The sequence below is a fragment of the Scyliorhinus torazame genome, chromosome 10 (genome assembly GCF_047496885.1).
Source record: "Scyliorhinus torazame isolate Kashiwa2021f chromosome 10, sScyTor2.1, whole genome shotgun sequence".
In the NCBI taxonomy this organism is placed as follows: Eukaryota; Metazoa; Chordata; class Chondrichthyes; order Carcharhiniformes; family Scyliorhinidae; genus Scyliorhinus; species Scyliorhinus torazame.
In genome coordinates this window covers 113,962,122-113,984,668 of record NC_092716.1, presented here as the reverse complement: position 1 = coordinate 113,984,668, position 22,547 = coordinate 113,962,122, and the positions used below count along the sequence as shown (strand labels likewise).

The 22,547-nt window shown below is 48.6% G+C and overlaps 1 protein-coding gene across 2 annotated transcripts in view; it reads left to right on the top strand.

Moving 5' to 3' along the window:
- Nucleotides 1–22,547, top strand: part of calb2a (calbindin 2a) — a 132,125-nt gene that overhangs the window by 21,778 nt on the left and 87,800 nt on the right. For both annotated transcript variants that reach the window (XM_072518637.1, XM_072518636.1), the window contains exons 3-4: nt 4,824–4,892; nt 10,352–10,432. In XM_072518637.1, the coding sequence (XP_072374738.1) occupies nt 4,824–4,892; nt 10,352–10,432 (150 nt within the window). The remainder of the gene's footprint in view (nt 1–4,823; nt 4,893–10,351; nt 10,433–22,547) is intronic.

Here is a 22,547-nt window from a genome sequence, read left to right as displayed (position 1 = left end):
AGTATCTGGAGTCACAAACCAAAAAGGGTTTTTTCCACACACAGGCAGAGGGCATAGCTGAGGTCTTAAATGAATACTTTTCAATTGTCTTCACCAGGGAAGAAGTTGCTGCCTACGACATGGTGTGAGAGGGGAGGGGGGCGGTCATTCTGAGTTTTGAAGGGTTTAAAATTAATAAGGAGGAGATATTGGATAGGCCGCCTGTACTTCAAGTTGATAAGACACCAGGACCAGTTGAGATGCATCCAAGGATGCTGAGGGAAGGGAGAATGGAAATTGTAAAGAAACTGGCCATCATTTTTCAGTCTTCTTTAGACTTGGGGAGGGGCTGGGTGATGGGAGCCAGAGAACCAGGGAATTGCAAACCTCACACCCTTGTTCAGAAAAGTATGTAAAGATAAACCCACCTACAATAATTTAGGAAAAAATTAATAGTCACTTGGGTTATTGCAGGTCAATTAAGAAAAGTCAGCACAGATTTGTTAAGAGTTAATCATGTTTAACTTATTTGCTGATGGTTTGATGAGCTAACAGAGAAGGTTGATGAGGGTAACACTGTTGATGTAATGCACATGGACTTCCAAATGGCATTTAATACAGTGCCTCTTACGATCCCGGACCAGATCCCAACAGCTGCTAGGATGCCGGACAAAAACTCCAATATTTTATTTTAATCTTGTAAGACTGTGAGGAAAGGATACTTCACTCCGGGAATGATTTCACACACAAATAGGGATATGGTATATTAAAACAAACTCCATTACTAACACAGTATTAATTTTAAAATTATAAAGTCAAATAGCTTTCAATTACCAGTTAAACAATGCTTATCAATACAATGAAATGATCATAACTGCTACCTTTATCTCCACTCAAACAAAACCCATCTCGGGTTACAATCGACTTTTAAATAGAGTTAGCAGTCTCAGGAATACTTGCTGTAAAGAGATGTCTTTGATAACCCTTTTTGAAAAAGCAATATCCTTCAGGACCCAGCTTGCTTTGTCTCAACTACTGTTTAAACTGTCAGCCTTTGAAATTGCGCCCATCCTGTTTACAGGCAAATCTCACTGTCTTGAGGTCATCTGCTTCTGATCTGTCCCCAGTCAAATCATTAACTTAACTGTTCCTGCAGGAACAGCTAGTCTGTCCACAGTTAGATCTCACTGTATTGAGAGTACAGCTTCTTATCTGTTCACACCCCAATCTAAAACTAAACTTCAAAACTGAAAACTCAGCACCTGACTGCTTTAGCCCCTGGCTCCTCCCATTAACTACATCATCTTATTAAGCTGAACACAATGTCTTTAATTATTTACTCCCAGGGAACCCTCTTTGTATCAACAAAGTTCCATTTGCCCAACTTCAGCGAACAACATCCATGGCTGGAATGAATTATGATCTTACTTTTATGATGCTTTAATTGCACCTCTGTCTCTAAAAAGGGTATGCTATCTTTCAAACTAGGATTCTTTAAAACCATGACTGCGGCAGTTGTACACACACTAACCCAGGATTTTAACCCTTACTGCGCCAAATATATATGATACAATATGTCTGAAATTCCTACATTCATCACAATGCAACACAACAGACTTGTGAGCAAAGTTATAGCTCATGGAATAAAAGGGACAGTCGCAACAGGGATACAAAATTGACCAAGTGACAGGAAGCAGAGTAGTGGTTGATGGATGTTTTTCTGACTTGATGAACATTTTTGGTGGAGTTCCCCAGGGATCGTTGCTTGGACCTCTGTTCTTCCTGATATATATTAATGACCTAGATCTTGCAGCACAGGGCACAATTTCAAAATTTACAAATTATACAAAACTTGGAAGTATTGTGAACTGTGAGGAGGACAGTGTAGAACTTCAAAGGGGCATGCACAGGTTGGGGGGATGGATGGAGAGGTGGCAGATGAAACTTAATGCAGAGAAGTGATTAATTTCCGTGCGAAGAACAAGGAGGGACAATATAAAATAAAGGGTCCAATTCTAAAGGGGGCCCCGATGATTTTCAATTGAATCAGGAAACCAGAGCATTTAGAAATACATAATATAATCAAACAGAGTCAGCATGGCTTCATGAATCATGTCTGACAAATTTAGTAGAATTCTTTGAGGTAGTAACAAGCAGAATAGATGAAGGGGAAGCAGTAGATATAATAAAGGTGTTTGATGAGGAACCGCACAAATGGCTACTGAATAAGATAGGCGCCCATGGTGTTGAGATAATATATTAACAAGGATAGAGGATTGGCTAATTGATAGAAGACAGACAATTGGCATAAGAGGGCCATTTTCGGTATGACAACCTGTAACTCATAGAATGCCACAGGGATCAGTGCTGGAATTACAATTATTTACAAAATATATTAATGACTTGGACGAGGGAAGTGAATAGACTATTGCCAAGTTTGCAGATGACACAAAAATAGGTGGGAAGGCAAGTGGAGAGACTGACACAAAGAGTCTACTGAGGGATATAGGCAGGTTAGGTGAGTGGGCAAAAACTTAGCAGATGGAATATAATGTAGGAAAATGTGAACATATGCACTTTGGAAGGAAGAATAAAGGAGCTGAATATTATTTAACTGGAGAAAGACTGCAGAAACTGCAGCATGGAGGGATTTGGAGGTCCTCGTGCATAAATCACAAAAAGCTAAAATGCAAGTTCAACAGGTAATTGGGAAGACAAATGGAATGTTGGCCTTTATTTTAAAGAGGATGGAGTATAAAAATAAGGACGTCTTGCTAAAACTATACAAGGTCTTAGTTAGACCACACCTAGAATACTATGAACAGTTTTGGTCCCTTTATCTAAGAAAGATATACTGGCAATGGAGGCAGTCCAGAGATGGTTCACTGGGTTTATCCCGGATAAGGAGGGATTTTCTTATGAGAGGTTGAGTAGGTTGGGCCTGTACTCAGTGGAGTTTAGAAGAATGAGAGGAGACCTTATTCTTAGGGGGCTTCACAGGGTGGATGCTGCAAGGATGTTCCCTCTTAATAATAACTTATTGTCACAAGTAGGCTTCAATGACGTTACTGTGAAAAGCCCCTAATCACCACATTCCGGCACCTGTTCAGGGAGGTCGGTAGGGGAATTGAACCCGCGCCTGCTGCCTTGTCCTGCATTACAAGCCAGCTGTTTAGCCCAGTGTGCTAAACCAGCCCCTGGTAATTTGTGGGAGAGTCCAGGACCAGAGGGTATAATCTCAGAGTAAGGGGTCACCCATTTAAGACAGAGATGAGGAGGAATTTCGTCCCTCAGAAAGCAGTGGTTTAGCACAGTGGGCTAAACAGCTGGCTTGTAATGCGGAACAAGACCAGCAGCGCAGGTTCAATTCTGGTACCAGCCCCCCCGAACAGGTGCTGGAATGTGGCGACTAGGGGCCTTGTCCTGCATTACAAGCCAGCTGTTTAGCCCAGTGTGCTAAACGAGCCCCGGTAATTTGTGGGAGAGTCCAGGACCAGAGGGTATAATCTCAGAGTAAGGGGTTACCCATTTAAGACAGAGGTGAGGAGGAATTTCTTCCCTCAGAGAGCAGTGGTTTAGCACAGTGGGCTAAACAGCTGGCTTGTAATGCGGAAGAAGACCAGCAGCGCGGGTTCAATTCCGGTACCAGCCCCCCCGAACAGGTGCCGGAATGTGGCGACTAGGGGCTTTTCGCAGTGACTTCATTGAAGCCTACTTGTGACAATAAGCTATTATTATTATTATTATTATTATTATCATTATTAGTGAATCTGTGGAATTCTTTACCAGAGAGAGCTGTAGAGTCTGGGTCATTAAGTATGTTCAGTGCTGAGATTGACAGACTTTTAATCAGTGAGGGAATCAAGGGTTATCGGGATAAGGCCAGAAAGTGGAGTTGAGAATTATCATTTCTGATCAGTCATGATCTCATTGAATGGTGGAGCAGACTCGATGGGCTGAATGGCCTACTTCTGCTCTTATGTCTTATGGTCAGTTCCAATCCAGGCCTCAACCCTGCACTGCAGGTTCATGACATGCCCACCAGAATTTCTAAAGTGCCAGGTCTATTACTGGCGGGGAACAGACTCGCTATTGAATCAGGGGACAGGATTCTGACACCGGAAGGTCAATGAGAGGTCCTCCAGGACTTAGCGATCAGCAGTCCCAGCTTCCTGGCTATGAACTTGGAGAGGGTAAGCCCTCCACAGAATGGCCAACTGTGATCCAGTGGCCATTATGGGTCTGGAGGAGTGATTCATCGAACCCATCACTCTCCCGTGCAATCCTTCCACGGAGATCAATGGATACTCGATTAATGAATATACTCACGGTTGACGTAGGCAGATTTTTGATCGACAAGGGAGTTGAAGGTTTTGGGGGGCAGACAGGAAAGTGGCAGACGGCGAAGATTAGATCAGCCGTGATCTAATTAAATGGTGAAGCAGCTTTAAGAAACAGAATGGCCTGTCTCTGGTCATACTTCTTGTGTTCTAATAAACGTTTGTGTGTGTGGGGGTGCATGCAGGTGGTTGGGTGTACGTGTGGTTGGGTGTGTGCATGCGTGTGGGGTTGGGTGTGTGCATGTGTGTGGTTTGATGTGTGGGTGGGTGTAGGTGTGTATGTGTTTGGGTGGATGTAGGTGTGTGCGGGTAGGTGTGTGGTGGTATGTGCTGCGCGTGTGTGTGTGTCTCTTATGCATAGATTGTTTTGATGTCCGATTCATGGGAGATGATGACAGATCAGTGAATAGTCTCACTCTGACAGACTCACCCAGATTTGAATCAAACATTCGCGCTCACCCTGACAGTTAAATGAATTACGTGTGTTTTGTTTCACAAACACAGGAAATACAAATGAAGGAATTTATGGAGAAATATGACAAGAATGCAGATGGCAGGATTGAGATTTCTGAGGTAAGTGTGCCTGTAATTGTGACTGGACTCAGCATAGCGGGGGTGAGGGGGGATAGTGGCGGTGGAGGAATGGTGTTGGAGCTTTATTGGAATTGGGTTCAGAACATTTGGATCTAGCACGATGCCGCCATAGTCAAATAGCCTGTGAAACATCAGGATCAAACGTTGGCCTATCAGGAGGCTGTGGGTCGAATTGGAAGAAATAAAAAGATCTGGACGTCTTTTCTGTTTGGAAAAAAAATAATGGAACAATGCGATGGATCTGAATCTCACAGCAATTACTCCTGGGATACACTTAGACCTGAATATGTTTTTTAATATTTTTATTGGGATTCAATATTTAGTAGCAAAATTTATACACAACAAGAAACAGAGCCATTGGCAGAACTAACAAAATAAAAAAACTCGGCAACAACAACTTCATGGACATCTGTACAACCAGTTGTCACCTTTCCTGTGACCAAGGTTCCCTCGCCCACATTTTCTGATTTACATTCGTATTCCCAATCCATGCCAGAGCTCTTGGGCTGGATTCTCCCAAAATGGGGCTGTGTCCCCACGCTGGGGTAAAAGCTCTGGCATTACACTCCCGAGTTTCCTGGAAAAAATACAACCCGATTCACTTACCTGCAGGGGGCTAGCAGGAACCCAGAGTGCTGCACGCAGCTTTGGCTGCGGATACGGGCCCCCGCACCTCCGGTTCCAAGTCCGCGTGCAAGGTGGCGGCCTCCAGCGGCCGCGCCGAGCGCCAGGGTGCACTCGGACCACGGAGGCATCTGGAAGATGTAGCCCCCCCCCCGATCGGCCGTGCGCCCAAGGATCCGTCCGGCCCGATCTCTCCCCCGGCCGCCATAAGGCCCCCTCCCAGTGCCCGATTTTCCCCCCCCGCCACCCACCAGGGCGGCCGTGGACTGAGTCCGCAGCCACCACACCAACATCCCGACCGGACCTAGCAGATTAGTTCCACGCCGTCGGGAACTCGGCCGGTCGGGAGCGGAATATCGCTGGGCGGGCCTCTGGCAATGTCCCCCAGCCGCGCGGCATAATTCACGAACGCGCAGATATTCGGGTCCCAGGAATCGCTGAACCGGCGCTGGGCCCGATTTCGTCGGGAAAATTGATTCTCCGCTCCCGCACCAAACGCCAAATGTGAAGAATCCAGCCCCTTAATTTACATTTGTTTCAATAGTGGTGGGGGGGGGGGGTTGCTGTCTCCCCCTAATGAGTTCTCGAAGGAGGTTAGGATGGTCCAGCTCCCCGAATTTTCCCTATTTGGGAGGGTTCCATGTCCCCTCCGGCTAACGGCCATCCTGCCCATCTCTGATCTGCAGTACGCGAGCTTCCTTTCATCCTGGTGGTATTCCCTGCCACCCGCCCCCTCCGTGCCCTCCCTCCCCCCCACCCCCCCCTCCCCCCCCCATCCATCCTATCTGCCTCAACCTTCCTATCTGCTTCCCACCCCCCCCCCCCAACCCCCAGTTTAGCTGTTGGTTGCGAACAGATCCTCAAAGGGGTTTGTGAACTTCTTCCATATGTTGTGGAATTTCTCCTCTGAGCCCCGTTCGAGAATTTTATTTTTTCTAGTTTCAGGAACTCGGCAAGGTCTGTGAGCCACGCCGAGGCCCTGGGTGGCGCTGTCGACTTCCAACCCAGCAGACGTCTCTGCCTGCCGGTCAATGAGGTGAAGGCCAGGGCGTCCGCTCCCTTCCCTGTCCAGAGCTCTGGATGCTCCGACACCCTGAAGACCGCCACAGATGGGCATGGCTCCATCGCAACCCTTCACAACCCTGGACATGGCCTCAAACAAAGCCGTCCAGAACTCTCTGAGTCTGGGACAGGATTAGAACATGTGGGTGTGGTTGGCCGGACCCCCCTGACACCACCCGCAACTATCCTCCACCTCCGGGAGGAACCCACTCATGCGTGTCTTGGTAAGGTGGGGTCTGTGCACCACCTTAAGTTGCATCAGGCGAAGCCCGGCGCAGAAGGAGTGGGAGTTGATCCTGTACAGAGCCTCAATCGAGTTCCCTCCCTATCGGCGCAGAAGGAGTGGGAGTTGATCCTGTACAGAGCCTCAATCGAGTTCCCTCCCTATCACCACACCCAGCTCCTCCCCTCATTTCCACCTGGTCTCATCCTGTGGGGTCCTGACCTTTTTATATGAGGTGTCCGTAAACGTCGCCACACTTCTCCTCACCTGCCCAGTCCAGCCCTACCTTTGTGTCCAAAAGTGTGTGTCCTGCAGGGATCTCTCCAGGTACCTCACTAGAGCCTTTGTCAGAATGTTTGCATCAGTGTTCAAGAGAGAGATGGTCTGTACGATCCACACTTGTTTGGATCTTTGTCCTTTTTGGGGATCAGTGTGGGAGCAGGGCCCCTTAGTCAGTGAGTCATTGAACATCTCCCACAGGTGCGGGGCCAGTGCTACCACAAATTTTTTGTAAAAGTCTTCCAGGAACACATACAGTCCCGGCACTTTCCCTGGCTACATGGAATTAATACATTCTACGATTTTGCCCAACTCTAGCGGTGTTTCCAGCCCTTGTTTCCTGTCCTTCCCCACCACCGGTATCCAGTCCGTCGAGGAACTGTTTCATCCGAGTCCCCCTCTGGGGGTTTGGAGGTGTACAGACCTCGGTAAAAGTTTGCAAAGGCCTCGTTTATCTCATTCGGATCTGCTACCACCCTTCCATTTCTGTCTCTAACATGCCTCTTTTGTCTCTTTTGCTGCTACTTGCTTTAGTAGCTAGTGTGCCTGCATGCAGCTGGCTTTGTCTCCATGTTCGTAAAAGGTCTACCAAGCCTGGCAGAGCTGGTGGACTGCCTTCCTTGTGGAGCGCAGGTCATAGTCTATCTGCAGCTTTTTCCTCTCCGCCAGCAGTTCCGCGGTTGGGGCCGTGGAGTACGGACGATCCACCTGCAATATGGAGTCGATCAATCACTGCCAGGCTACCCTTTCTATCTTGTCCCTAAGGGCCCTATATGCTATAATTTCCCCCCTGATTCCCACCTTCAGTGCTCCCCAGAACGTGGAGGGTGAGACCTCCATGTTCTTGATGCAGGTTACATAACCGTCAATGGCTTGGGATATCTTCGTGCAGAATTCCTTATCTGTGAAGAGAGCTGCATCCAGCCTCCATGGGGGAGGGAGGGGGGTGGGGGGGGGGGGGGGGGGGGGCGGCGTTGGGCCCGGTCCTCTCCAACCTCACGGCCATGTAATGTGACGCGTTGTTGGAGATTACAATCATACAGCATTTCGCTTTTGTTACCCCTGGAAGCATCATTTTCCCTAGGACAAAGAAATCTATACATGAGTAGGCCTTCTGCAGCCATTTTCAACAAGAGGGTGGTGAATCTGTGGAACTCTTTGGTCCCACTTACCATAACAAATCGCCCCCCTGGGTTCTTCGCTGTGCTCGCGCCATGAATGAAACTTTCCTGTTTTCTAGAATGGCCCACTCTTCTTCCCCTAATGTCAAAACATGCATGGAACGCTTGTCCCACCACGGCCATCCTTACCTGCAGTCGGTCCCTCTTTCTTGGATGTGTCTCCTGTAGGAAGATTACTTCCACACTCAGCCTCTTAAGATGGGCGAGGACTCTGGATCTCTTCACCGGCCCCTTTAGGCCTCCCACCTTCTATGTTACTATCCGGATGGGAGGGGCTGTCACCCCCACCCCTCAATGTGGGATTAACCATACTCACCCTGCGGGCCTGGCCCTGTTCGTCCAGGCCTGCCTCGCTCACGGGCCATTCAAGATGGCCACCGACTGTTTCCTCTTTTTCACCGTCTCCACATGCACCTGTTGCAACCAGCGCTCTACCCTTCCCCCCCCCATTAGTTTTGCCCCCATCTCTCCTGCCCCCCCCCCCCTCTGATTCCCCCCCTTCTTGCACTTTGTTTCCCATGGGATTCTGTTTTTCCTCCTCCTCCAGCCAAGCGCTCCCTCCCTCCCGGGAGATGCACTGCAGCCTCCTCCTTCGCTGTATCTCCGTACACCAGCCTGTTTGCTAGTGTAGTGGCTCCCTTGATCTTCGGATACCCCAATTTAGCCCCGTCCACCTCCCCTGCACACCTGCATGTGATCACCCCTGTCCCTCTCAGCTTCATACAGCCTGCACTGGCCATGCCCTTAATTGTTGCTTGCCCAGACTATTTTTCTAGATGAATTTGTTGGCTTCCTCTGGGAGGTCAAAGTATAGCTCTTTGCCCTGGTATGTGACCCACAGTTTGGCAGGGTCGAAAATGCCAAACAACACCATGAGCACGGATTTGGCCCCGTTTAATTCCGCCCAGCGCTTGGCCATATCTGCACCAATGTATGGTACAAGCGGATTGGATGTCCTTCCCACTTGCACCCTTTTGCACTCTTGTCCTGGTACCTGTGGAGCTTCACAATTATTTCCCGCGGTGGATCCTCAGTCATGGGCCGCTGCCAGAGCGGCCTGTGGGCGGCGTCCACCTCCGCAGGCTTGACAAAGCCCTCCTCGCCAACCAGCTTCCTGAGCGTCACTGCAATGTATTCTGTGGGATCCCCTCGCTGTTCCTTCCGGCACTCCCACGGTTCGCCAATGTGATCGGTTCTCTTGGTCGTCGGCTTTGTCTTTCAACCCCTTTTAGTCTTGATCAGTCTCGCCACCTCGGCCTCAAGTGCCGAAATGCGGTCCCCTTGGTCCATGGTGGCTTTTTCGAGGTCCCTTGTCTTCATCGCCTGGCCCTCTAGCCTCCACTCCATTTTGTCGATCACCTCCTTCATGGGAGCCGTTGCGGCTTCAACTGCCGCATTAATGGCCGCCAGAGGTCTTTTTCCATCTCCTCCCTATGTTTTTGGAACATTTGAGGTGATGAAGCACATCATTTGGTCCGTCTGTGCAGGGAACTCTGCAGGATTGACCCTTGCCAGTTTTGGGCCTCCACATGTTCCAAGGGCAAGGTTTCCCTCCCCTCGTCTCTACTGGATTTTCAGCTGGGTGGCTGACTCTTTCCCATCTTGGTTGGCAGTGCGGTCAATGGGGGATAAAGTGGGGAGGTTTTCTGTACTTTTGGTGCCCATTTGTAGGGGTTAAAAGGTCTTAGTCAATGTTCTTAGACAAGAGCCATCTTTTGTGCGACCGTTAGCTCATGGCCGCCACCCGGAAGAGTTAAGCTGGACCTGAATATCCAATCCCTGCCATGCTGAGCTTGGCAGATCAAAGCCACAGTCACCCCGAGTACTCTCGGCCGCTCCCCGCCCCCCCAAGATCAGCTGTGGCGTTAGATTGGTGAAAGCTGAAAAAAGTCAATGTGGCTCTGGTTCCTGTTCTGTCAGCTCTGTGTGCGGAGGTGGGGGCTGGCGAAAGGCAATGTGGCTTTGGTTCCTGTTCTGTCAGCTCTGTGGGGAGTGGGGGGGGTTATTGGGAGACTGAAAGAAACCATAGTCCAAAGAGAAATAACAACATTCCTGCTGTTCCCTTGCAGCTGGCCCAGATACTTCCGACTGAAGAAAACTTCCTCCTGTGTTTCCGGCAGTGTGTACGGTCCAGTGCTGAATTTATGGAGGTAGGAAAAGCATGGCCGGGGTGGAGGATTGCACTTGGAGTCCAGATCAAACTCTTGCCTAACCATTAACAGTCCTGAGACTGGGACAATGCCAGGTCAGCCACTAGTGGGACTAGGTCCATTGCTAAGGGTTCTATGGCCATGGCAAACAATAATGGGGAGAGCGGGCATCCCTGCCTTGCCGCCGACAAAGACTAAAGTATTCGGACCGAACTCGGTTAGTTCTTACATTTGCCACCGGGTCCTGGTGCAGTAGCCGGACCCCCTCCACAAATCCCTGCCCAAACCCAAACCCGCCTAAAATATCCCATAGATACTTCCACTCCACTCGGTCGAAAGCCTTCTCCGCGTCCATGGCAACTACCATCTCAGCCTCTCTCCCCTCCACTGGCATCATTATTACATTAAGAAGCCGTCTAATGTTGGATGTCAGGTGCCTGCCCTTTACAAATCCCGTCTGATCCTCCCCAATTATCTCTGGGACACAATCCTCTATTTGAGTGGCCAGGACCTTTGCCAATAATTTGGCATCTACATTCAAGAGGGAGATTGGTCTGTACGATCCACAGCTCTCCGGATCCTTGACACGCTTCAGGATGAGAGAAATTGATGCCTGTGATAACGTTGGGGGGGGGAGTACTCCCAGCTCGTTGGACTCGTTGAAAGCCTTAACGAGGAGCGGCCCCAGTAACCCAGAGAACTTCTTATAAAATTTCACTGGTAACCTATCAGGGCCTGGGGCTTTACCCGATTGCATCGCTCCCAGTCCCTCTATCACCTCCCCAAGCCCAATCGGGCCCTTCAGGACCCCCACCAGCTCCTCATTTACCTTTGGGAACTCTAGCCTCCCCAGGAATTGATTCATGCCCTCCTCCCCAACCGGGGGTTCTGACTCGTACAGCTGGCTACAAAATTTCCGGAACACTTCATTCACCGCCCCCGCGTCCGTCACCGTCTTCCCCCTCAAATCCTTTATTTTCCCTATTTCTCTCGCTGCCTCCTGTTTCCTCAGCTGATGTGTCAGCATCCTGCTAGCTTTCTCCACATAGAACATAGAACGATACAGCGCAGTACAGGCCCTTCGGCCCACGAAGTTGCACCGAAACAAAAGCCATCTAACCTACACTATGCCATTATTATCCATATGTTTATCCAATAAACTTTTAAATGCCCTCAGTGTTGGCGAGTTCACTACTGTTGCAGGTAGGGCATTCCACGGCCTGATTACTCTTTGCGTAAAGAACCTACCTCTGACCTCTGTCCTATATCTATTACCCCTCAGTTTAAAGCTATGTCCCTTCGTGCCAGCCATTTCCATCCGCGGGAGAAGGCTCTCACTGTCCACCCTATCTAACCCCCTGATCATTTTGTATGCCTCTATTAAGTCTCCTCTTAACCTTCTTCTCTCCAACGAAAACAACCTCAAGTCCATCAGCCTTTCCTCATAAGATTTTCCCTCCATACCAGGCAACATCCTGGTAAATCTCCTCTGCACCCACTCCAAAGCCTCCACGTCCTTCCTATAATGCGGTGACCAGAATTGTACGCAATACTCCAAATGCGGCCATACCAGAGTTTTGTACAGCTGCAACATGACCTCCTGACTCCGGAACTCAATCCCTCTACCAATAAAGGCCAACACTCCATAGGCCTTCTTCACAACCCTATCAACCTGGGTGGCAACTTTCAGGGATGTTCATATATTGACCCTTTTACCCTCCTCAGCTAACCCTCCGCCTTTCCAGTGGAAAGGACCCCAAACTCCATTTGAAGTCTCTGACGCTCCGTCAGGAGCTCCTCACTTGGAGACTCCGAATAACTCCTGTCCACCTGTAAGATTTCACCTACCAACCTGTCCAGCTCCGACCGCTCAGTTTCATCCCTGTGGGCTCGAATCAAAATACATTCCCATCTATAACCGCTTTCAGTGCCTCCCAGACCGCCCCAGCTGCAGTCTCTCCCGTGTCATTGATCTTTATGTATCCCCGAATGGCCTCGCTCACAGATCTCCTCATCTGCTAACAGCCCTGTATCTAGTCTCCACTGTGGGCACTGGGACATTCCCCTGTCTGCCGGTAGGTCTATCCAGTGTAGTACATGATCTGAGACCACAATTGCTGAGTACTCAGTGTCCTCAACCCCTGCTAACAGTGTTTTATCTAGGACAAAGAAATCTATCCTGGAGTATGCCTTATGTACATGGGAGTAGAATGAATATTCCCTGCTCCTTGGCCTCTCAAATCTCCACGGATCCACCCCTCCAATGCGCTCCATGAACCCCCGCAGTTCCTTTGCCATTGCTGATAGCTTCCCCGACCTAGCACTCAACCGGTCCAGCCTCGGGTCCAGGACCGTATTAAAGTCACCCCCCATGATCAGCCGGTCCGAATCAAGGTCTGGGATCTTACCCAGCACCTTCCTGATAAACGCGACATCTTCCCAGTTTGGGACACCAGCACCACTGCCATTCCCTCTAGCTTCCCGCTAACCATAATAAATCTGCCTCCCGGGTCTACCTCTATCCTCCCCACCTCAAATGTCACCCTTTTGTTAATCAGGATAGCCACTCCCCTTGTTTTCAAGTCCAGTCCCGAATGAAACACTTGCCCGACCCATCCCTTCTTTAATCTAATTTGGTCTCCCAGCTTCAAGTGTGTCTCCTGTAACATAGCCACGTCCGCTTTTAAAGGTGTGCGAACACACGAACTCTCTTAACCGGCCTGTTCAGTCCACGAGCATTCCATGTAACCAGTCTGGTCGGGTGGGGCTCTTGCCCCCCTCCCCTGTCGATCAGCCATGACCTTTCCTAGGCCAACTCCTAGCCCATGTCCCGCACCTCATTTGATCCGCCCCTCAGCGGCGACCGCCATTTGATCTCCATCTCCAGCCTCCTAACTGTCCCTTACCCATCAGCAGTACCCCCCTCTCCCCTCCCCCACTTCGTCTTTCCTCAGCTCTTCCCCCCACTTTGCTCCCTTTGAACCAGCTATTCAGCTAGCTCAGCATCTCCCACCCTCTGGCGTCAAAAAGCCTGCCGACTGCCAGATTCTATCACACCGAGCAATAACACAAGCACTCAACACAGTAACAACAATCCCAAAAAGCAAACAAACCATCCCCCAACGCGCAGGCATCGAGGCAAACCACTCCCCCTTTAACCGATTCTTATCAGTCCTATCAACTTCAAACAGAATCCAACACAAAAAAAGAAGCTTCAAGCAGCTTAAGCGAAATTATGCAAGCAAGAATCAACCATCATTCTTGCAGAAACTAAAACACCCCATCTCATCTTAAAAGTTCTTCCCTCTATCCAGTACATAAAGCAATAAATCAAAATCAAATTGCACAAGAAGAGAGGAAAGAAAAAAAAATTAAAACACCAAAACCCTTTTCTTCCCGAACATCGCAACTTAACTCACCGAATTAAAAGACCAAAATTTTAAACAAGACATAGCAAAACACAGAATAATTTTTCTCACCTCCCCGCCATCCTGTCTCCTCCCCCAAACTCAGACCCCCACAGTTTGAGTTTAAAAGTCGTTACACCAGATTGCCAGGTTCTACCCCTCCCCCTCTGACCGATTCTTATCAGTCACATCACCTTCAAAGAGAATCAAGCACAATAGAAGAAGCTTCAAGCAGCTGAATCAAAATTATGCATGCAAGAATCAACCATCTTTGTTACAGAGAATAAATGAAAATTAAATTACGCAAGACGAGAGAAAATAAAAGAGAGAAAACCATTTTTTTAAAAAATAAAACACCCAAACCCTTTTCTTCCAGAACATCGCAACTTAACTCACAGAATTAAAAGACTGAAATTTTAAACAAGACGAAGCAGAACACCGAACCATTTTTCTCTCCTCCCCGCCAGTCAGAGTTTGTTTTAATAATACCTGCAACCACCACCGTCTGGAAGGACAAGGGCGCAAGGCTCTTGGGAACACCATTACCTCCAGATTTCCCCATCATCCCACACCATCCTGACTTAGACACATATCACTGTTCCTTCACTGGGTCACAATCCTGGAACTCCCTCCCTAGCAGCATTATGGGTGTACTTACCTCACATACAAACATACAAATTAAGAGCAGGAGTAGGCCACTCGGCCCCTCGAGGCTGCTCCGCTAGTCAATAGGATCATGGCTGCAGTGTTTTAAAGCAGCTCATCGCCATTTTTGCAAGGTCATTTAGAGATGGTAATTAAGTGCCAATCTTTCTATCCGGAGAATTAACAAGTTAAATTGGCCAATCCGATTGGGAATATTTTTATCAGGAGGAATGAACCCTGGAACAGGCAGTGACAATTTCATTCGTTTGCAAGTGGCCCAATACTCATAGGCTTGGAACCTTTGTGCCCTCTGAGGGTCCAGCTGGCCCACTGCATTGCCCAAAGTGGAGGAGGTACTTCTCCATTCTTTACTCTGCAAACCACCACGGTCATTCCAGGTAGGATAGGTCGATCGATCCTCTCCTATGTAAAGAAGTGCAGAATTGGAGAGCCATTTTGGGGTGATGTTTCCCGCATTGGGTTGGGTGCAGGGTAGGATAGGGAGGGCCAGGGAGGAGGTCTGGAGAGAAGCAACTGGGGGGGTGCAGGTGGGATGGGTAGAGGGGGTGGGATGGTGGGTTTGGGGGTTAGGGCCTTCAGGTGGGAATCACTCTGCTGGCAAGAAATGCTAGTGAATGGAAGTGAAGTGGGGATGGGGCTGCAGTGGTTGGCTGGTGTGGGAGGAGAAGAGGCTATTGGGGGCAATCCCAGATTTGGATTCTCACCAGCTGATTATGGGGGATGTTTTAATTGTGTATTGGAGCCGAGGGTGGATAGGTTAAGCCCTAAGTCGATGAGGACTTTGAGAATGGCATAAAAGCTCGGAGGGTTTACGGAGAGGATGGGGATGGTTGATCCGTGGAGGTTTGGGTACGCGGGAGAGAGGGAGTACTCCTTCTCGCATGTATATAGGGTATGTTCTCGGATTTACTTTTTTATGGTGAGCCAGGCGGTGCTGATAGGGGTGGATGGTGTGGAATATGTGGGAGTAGTGATTTCGGATCATGCCCTGCACTATCCAGATGTGAGACTTTGTTCGGGTCAGGTGCAGAGGCCAGGGTGGAGGTTGGATTTGGGGTTTTGGGCCTACAAGGAGTTCTGTGAGAAAGTGGCAGTGGCGATTAAGAATAATGGTGAGCTTAATCCGAATGGGGGGCTATCGGCAGCCACATTGTGGGAGGCCTTGAGGGCGGTGGCCCTGGGGGGAAATTATTTCATTCAAGGCCCATAGGGATAGGGTACCTCTGAGAACTGCATATTAACGTGAGACTAGCTGTTTCGCTCTAATATGCAGATTTGCTCTAATAATAATCTTTATTATTGTTCTGGGGCTGGTTTAGCACGGGCTAAAGAGCTGGCTTTTAAAGCAGACCAAGGCAGGCCAGCAGCACGGTTCAATTCCCGTACCAGCCTCCCCGAACAGGTGCCGTAATGTGGCAACTAGGGGCTTTTTACAGTAACTTCATTTGAAGCCTACTTGTGACAATAAGCGATTTTCATTTCATTTCATTTCACAAGTAGGCTTACATTAACACTGCAATGGAGTTACTGTGAAAATCCCCTAGTCGCCACATTCCGGCACCTGTTCGGGTACACTGAGGGAGAATTCAGAATGTCCAAATCACCTAACAGCCCATCTTTCGGGGCTTGTGGGAGGAAACCGGAGCACCCGGAAGAAACCCACGCAGACACGGGGAGAATATGCAGGCTCCCTACAGACAGTAGCCCAAGCCGGGAATCGAACCTTGGGCCCTGGCGCTGTGAAGCAACAGTGCTAACCACTGTGCTACCGCACCACCACCCCCACTAATGGGCGGGATTACCTCGCAACGTCTCGCGAGATTGAATTGAATCCTGTGAGGGGTTGGGAGCCGGGTAGATCCCAGCTTTTCTCGGTCACACCGCGCCACAGCGAGCTTCTTTTCGGGTGCAGTGTTACCGTGGAATCGCAGACGTAGTCTTCATTTCATCATCCCAGAGCTTGTGATATTCAAACTCATTCGTTCTTACAGCCTCAAATGGGTCACCGCATCGAGGACCCAGGATCGATCCCAGCCCCGGGTCACTATCGGTGTGGAGTTTGCCCCTTCTCCCCATGTCTGCATGGGTTTCACCCCACAACCCAAAGATGTGCAGGGTAGATGGATTGCCCGCGCTAAATTGCCTGTCATTTGGGGAAAAAAAGAATAGGGTACTTTAAATTTACAAAAAGATTTAAATAATATTTGAGGGTGTTTGAATGAAATAGGAACATAGTTGGTCTGTTTGCTTAAGTGCTCCTAATACACATCAGTATCTCTTACCATAAGGTGGTTAGCACAGCTGCTTCACAGCGCCAGGGTCTCAGGTTCGATTCCCGGCTTGGGTCACTGTCTGTGCGGAGTTTGCACATTCTCCCTGTGTCTGCGTGGGTTTCCTCCGGGTGCTCCGGTTTCCTTCCACAGTCCAAAGATGTGCAGGTTAAGTGGATTGGCCATGATAAATTGCCCTTAGTGTCCAAAAAGGTTACTGAAAATGAAAATGAAATGAAATGAAAATCGCTTATTGTCACAACTAGGCTTCAATGAAGTTACTGTGAAAAGCCCCTAGTCGCCACATTCCAGCGCCTGTTCGGGGAGGCTGGTACGGGAATTGAACCGTGCTGCTGGCCTGCCTTTGTCTGCTTTAAAAGCCAGCTTTTTAGCCCAGTGTGCTAAAACAGCCAACTGGGTTACAGGGATAGGGTGGAGGTGTGGGCTTAGGTAGGGTGCTCTTTCAAAAGAGTCGGTGCAGACCCGATGGGTCGAAAGGCCTCCTTCGGCACTGTAAATTCTATGATAACTATTAACCCATTATTCTACAAAGAGGGGCAGCAGATAGAGAAAAGGAGGTGAAGCGAGAAGAAAATCTAGAAAAAGGATGATGGGGAAATGCAGAAATAAGAATGAGGGAGAGAGAGAACATGGGATGAGAGCGATAATCAGGAAAGAGGAAGACTAAACAAAAACGGGGGGAAATGAGGCCGGTTTAGCTCAGTGGGCTAGACAGCTAGTTTGTAATGTTGAACAAGGCCAGCAGCTCCGGTTCAATTCCCATACCAGCTTATCCGAACAGGTGCCGGAATGTGGCGACTCGGGGCTTTTCACAGTAACATCATACTTGTGACAATAAAAGACAATAAAAGATTATTATTATTATAAAAGGAGGGAGAGATAGACCGTGAATAGGAGGGAGAAGAGAGTAAGTAGAACCAGCGAAGGCGAGGGAATCAAAATAAAAGACAACGAAAAGAAAGTAAACAGAATAAATCAGAAAAAGGGAGAAGTGAGAACAAACGGAGGAATGAAGAAGAAAATCAATAATAGAGAGAGAGAGAGAAATAATAATAATCTTTATTATTGTCACAAGTAGGCTTACATTAACACTGCAATGAAGTTACCATGAAAATCCCCTAGACACCAGAAGACTGCTTGGGTACACTGAGGGAGAATTCAGAATGTCCAATTCACCTAATAGCACGTCTTTTGGGACATGTGGGAGGAAACCGGAGCACCCGGAGGAAACCCACGCAGACACGGGGAGAACGTGCAGACTCCGCACAGACAGTGACCCAGCCGGGAATTGAACCTGGGACCCTGGCGCTGTGAAGCAACAGTGCTACCGCGTCAGAAAAAGGTGTGAACCAAGAAAGAGGGGAGTGTGTTAGTGAGACGAAAAGGGGGAAGTGGAATGTAAAGAAGACAGAGGAGTTGAGAGAGAAGGGGAGTAACAAACAGCAAAATAATTCAGGGGGGGGGGATGTGGTGGTAAGAATGGTTATCTTAACCCCTGTAAACCAATGGGCTCCACAATGGCAGCTCTCTGAGGCGGTTTGGAAGAAGAGTCACAGAGAGATGCTGGGTGGGAAAGGCTGCACAGCCACTGATATCTGCCCCACGAAGAGAGGAATAGATCTCACTGATAATGAGTGTACAGCACTAGTCTCAAAGGAACCAGGAACTGAAGCTGATGCCAGCATTGGATTGCGGAAACCATCTCAGCGAGCAGAGCTGCCATTGTGAAGCCCACGTCGGAGTAAATCCTCACCAATTTATCAGAATGATGCTATAACATTCTTTCAGTTGTACAGCATGAACAGGATAGAGTGCTGAACCGCCAGGGTATTGGTGTCATTGAGAAACACTCACATCAGCAATCATTGTATTGTAATCACAAAGAGTCCCGGGATGGTTAGGGATAGAGTACTTTAATCCAAAGTGAAGTAAAGCCGCAGAGCGGCGGAGAGTACGACCCGTCCCAGCCGGGACAATGCAAAGATGCCGGTTCCCTTCTGGGCTGGCTTTTCATAGAATCATAGAATTCCTACAGTGCAGAAGGAGCCCATTTGGCCCATCGATTCTGTACCGACCATCTGAAAGAGCATCCTACCCCGGTAACCCCATCTAATCTTTGGACACTAAGGAGTAATTTAATGTGGCCAATCCATCTCGCCTGCGCATCTTTGGACTGTGGGAGGAAACCCACGCAGACACGGGGAGAAAGTGCAAACTCCACACAGACAGTCACCCAAAGCCGGAATTGAACCCGGGTCCCTGGTGCTGTGAGGCAGCAGTGGTAACCACTGTGCTACCTCTTTTATCTGGAGAAATTAACTATCCCGCTGTTGAGCCTCCAGCCCTCCGCGGGGGAGCTCGTATTCCATGAGCCCCACAGGGAGATCAATCGGGTCATCCCTGTGGGTCTCCTGGGAATTACAACACATTGGAAACTGTCTTCGTAGTTCCTCATGGTGATCAGCAAGGTGGGTGCAGAGCTGTTCCAGGTACTGCCCTGAGGTATTGAGCTGGTACAAGCAGCACCAGGAATATTGCAAACTTGTGAACGGTGCTATATAAATGCAGGTCTGCTCTTTTTACCAGTTGGTCCATCACTTATGTCCAGACAGAGCTTTGCACCAAGACTTTCTTTTCTCTAAGTGTTTGCCTATTGTTTCTTAGCCATCACTCCCCCCCCCAACACACACTTTTGAGCAATGGTGCGAAACCTGAGGCCTGGGGGCCACATGCGGCCTATTAGAGTTCTGAGTGTGGTCTACAAGACAAAGTGATTCGCAAGATAAGGGAAAGTGATGTGAGGTGCGTGCTGATTGCTCACAACATTGACTGTGGAGCCGGGCGCTCCTATGTGTCCAAAGTATAAACATTTATTTTGTTTTCACCATTTGAAGTTGATGAAAATTCTATTAGTATGTAAATGATGAAGTATTTTCTATAACTCGTGATGAAATATTCGGCGTGTGTTAGATGTATTGAATCTTATTCACGGGGGTCATAGTTGGTGAACAAGCCCAATTTCAATCTTGTGGCCCAGCGAGGTGAAGGAGGGTCACTCCTGTGGCCCACTCACCAGCCTAGCCAGCCCATCACTGCTGTAGAGCTTTTCCAAAGACCGTCAGAGCTTCCATCATTCAATTGTGATGGGCAACTTGACTCTTTCCCATCCCTTTCATTTGTACTTATGGATAAGATCCTGCTGTCACTGAGTACACCAAGATAAACCAACAGCTGAAGCTGCGTATCACTGCAACAATGAACTGCCCTTGGAAACCAGATGCTAATAGAACTAACAGAAAGCAGAGAGTGGGGATAAATGGGTGTTTCTCTGGTTGGCAACCTGTAACTAGTGGGGTCCCTCAAGGATCAGTGTTGGGCCCGCAGTTGTTCACAATTTACATAGACGATTTGGAGTTGGGGACCAAGTGCAATGTGTCAAAGTTTGCAGACGTCACTAAGATGAGCTGTAAAGCAAAAAGTGCAGAGGATACCGGAAGTCTGCAGAAGGATTTGGATAGGTTAGGTGAATGGGATAGGGTCTGGCAGATGGAATTCAATGTTGCCAAGTGTGAGGCTATCCATTTTGGGAGGAATAACAGCAGAATGGATTATTATTTAAACGGTAAGATGTTAAAACATGCTGCTGTGCAGAGGGACCTGGGTGTGCTGGTGCACGAGTCGCAAAAAGTTGGTGTGCAGGTGCAACAGGTGATTAAGAAGGCTAATCGAGTTTTGTCTTTCATTGCTAGAGGGATGGAGTTCAAGACTAGGGAGGTTATGCTGCAATTGTATAGGGTGTTGGTGAGGCCGCATCTGGAGTATTGTGTTCAGTTTTGGTCTCCTTACCTGAGAAAGGACATATTGGCTCTGGAGGGTGTGCAGAGGAGATTCACTAGGTTGATCCCAGAGTTGAGGGGATTAGATTATGACGAGAGGTTGAGTAGACTGGGACTGTACTCATTGGAGTTTAGAAGGATGCGGGGGGATCTTATTGAGACATGTAAAATTATGAAGGGAGTAGATAGGATAGATGCGGGCAGGTTGTTTCCACTGGTCAGGGAAAGCAGAACTAGGGGGCATAGCCTCAAAATAAGGGGAGGTAGATTTAGGACGGCGTGTAGGAGGAACTTCTTCACCCAAAGGGTTGTGAATCTCTGGAATTCCTTGCCCAGTGAAGCAGTTGAGACTCCTTTAAACGTTTTTAAGAAAAAGATAGATGCCTTTCTAAAGAATAAAGGGATTCGGGGATATGGTGTACGGGCCGGAGAGTGGAGCTGAGTCCCCAAAGATCAGCCATGATCTCATTGAATGGCGGAGCAGGCTCGAGGGGCCAGATGGCCTACTCCTGTTCCTAGTTCTTATGTTCTTATGTACACTGCTGGGTGTGCCTCGTATTTATAAACTACACACCAAACAAAATATCGAGCTTAAGACTGGCTGAATCTGGTCAAAAGGCAATCTAAGGCAGGAAGAAAGAAGAAGCTGTACATGTCAATAATGCTCCATGTTTACAGTAATTTCCTGCGTCGAATTGTGCAGGTAACAAACTTGGATTCATCCAGGACTCGCGACAACGCAGAATCACCAAGCAGAAACTTATAGCCAAGTTCCGCACACATGAGTGCGGCCTCAACCGGGACCTGGGATTCATGTCGCATTACATTCACCCCCCACCATCTGGCCTGCGAAATCCTACCAACTGTCCTGGCTTGAGACAATTCACATCTCTTTAACCTGGGGTTACCCCATCTCTGGATCTGTAAAGATTTAATCAGCTGCTAATGCTCGCATTCCAAGCATTGTCTGGCATTTTTGAATTTGTCTATATATATGTTTCTGGAACCTACCTCTTCATTCACCTGAAGAAGGAGCAGCGCTCCGAAAGCTAGTGTCATCGAAACAAACCTGTTGGACTTTAACCTGGTGTTGTAAGACTTCTTACTGTGCTCACCCCACTCCAACGCCGGCATCTCCACATCACAGTCTGAATGGAAAGGGCTTCTTTCTGGAATCATGTAAAGAACACCGCTGACCTCTAGTGGAAGGGGGAATAATTGCTCAGTGCTCTGCAGAATTTAAGAAGTCTGCTCTGTAAAAAAAAATATGAATGGTCTTTCTCCACTAATCGACGATCTGGTTGAATTTCCCAGGCACTTTCCCCACTCTTGTTCCCCACCTCACCGCTGTCCACCCCCTTTCCCACTACCTCCTCACTCCCATCGTGACCTCACCCTTTTCCTCCTTGTTCAATTCATCCGATCCCTGGAGTTTCCCCTTTTGTTCCATCGTCATTCAGCACCCCCCCCCCCCCCCCCCCCCGAAGACTGAGGGGCCAGGCGTCCAATGTGCTAGTTTTCTCCTCTGCATCGTTTTACCTTTCCTCCCTCTCAGTCTCCCTCGGGAGTAAGTAAATTCAACTCAAATTAAAATGAAGGGGGAAAAATACTTTTTCTTCCCTAGTTCTCACTGTGTTTTTGATTCTATCTCTGCCTTAGTAGCAGAGGTGTTAGATAGTCTCTATAATGATCTCAGTTCCACAGATGCAAGCCATTTCTATGGATCTTTTCTAACTAGTAATTTGGAGGGAGTTAGCTGGGTTCAAAATGAAACTGGTATGTTTTTTAATTGAAGTAACATTTAATAAAGAAAACACCCACCCCATCACCCCATCTCCCTCTCCCCCGCTCCATTCTCTCAGCTGATCACTTTCAGGATTTCTCTTTGTCTCTTCCCCCCCCCCCCCCCCCCCTG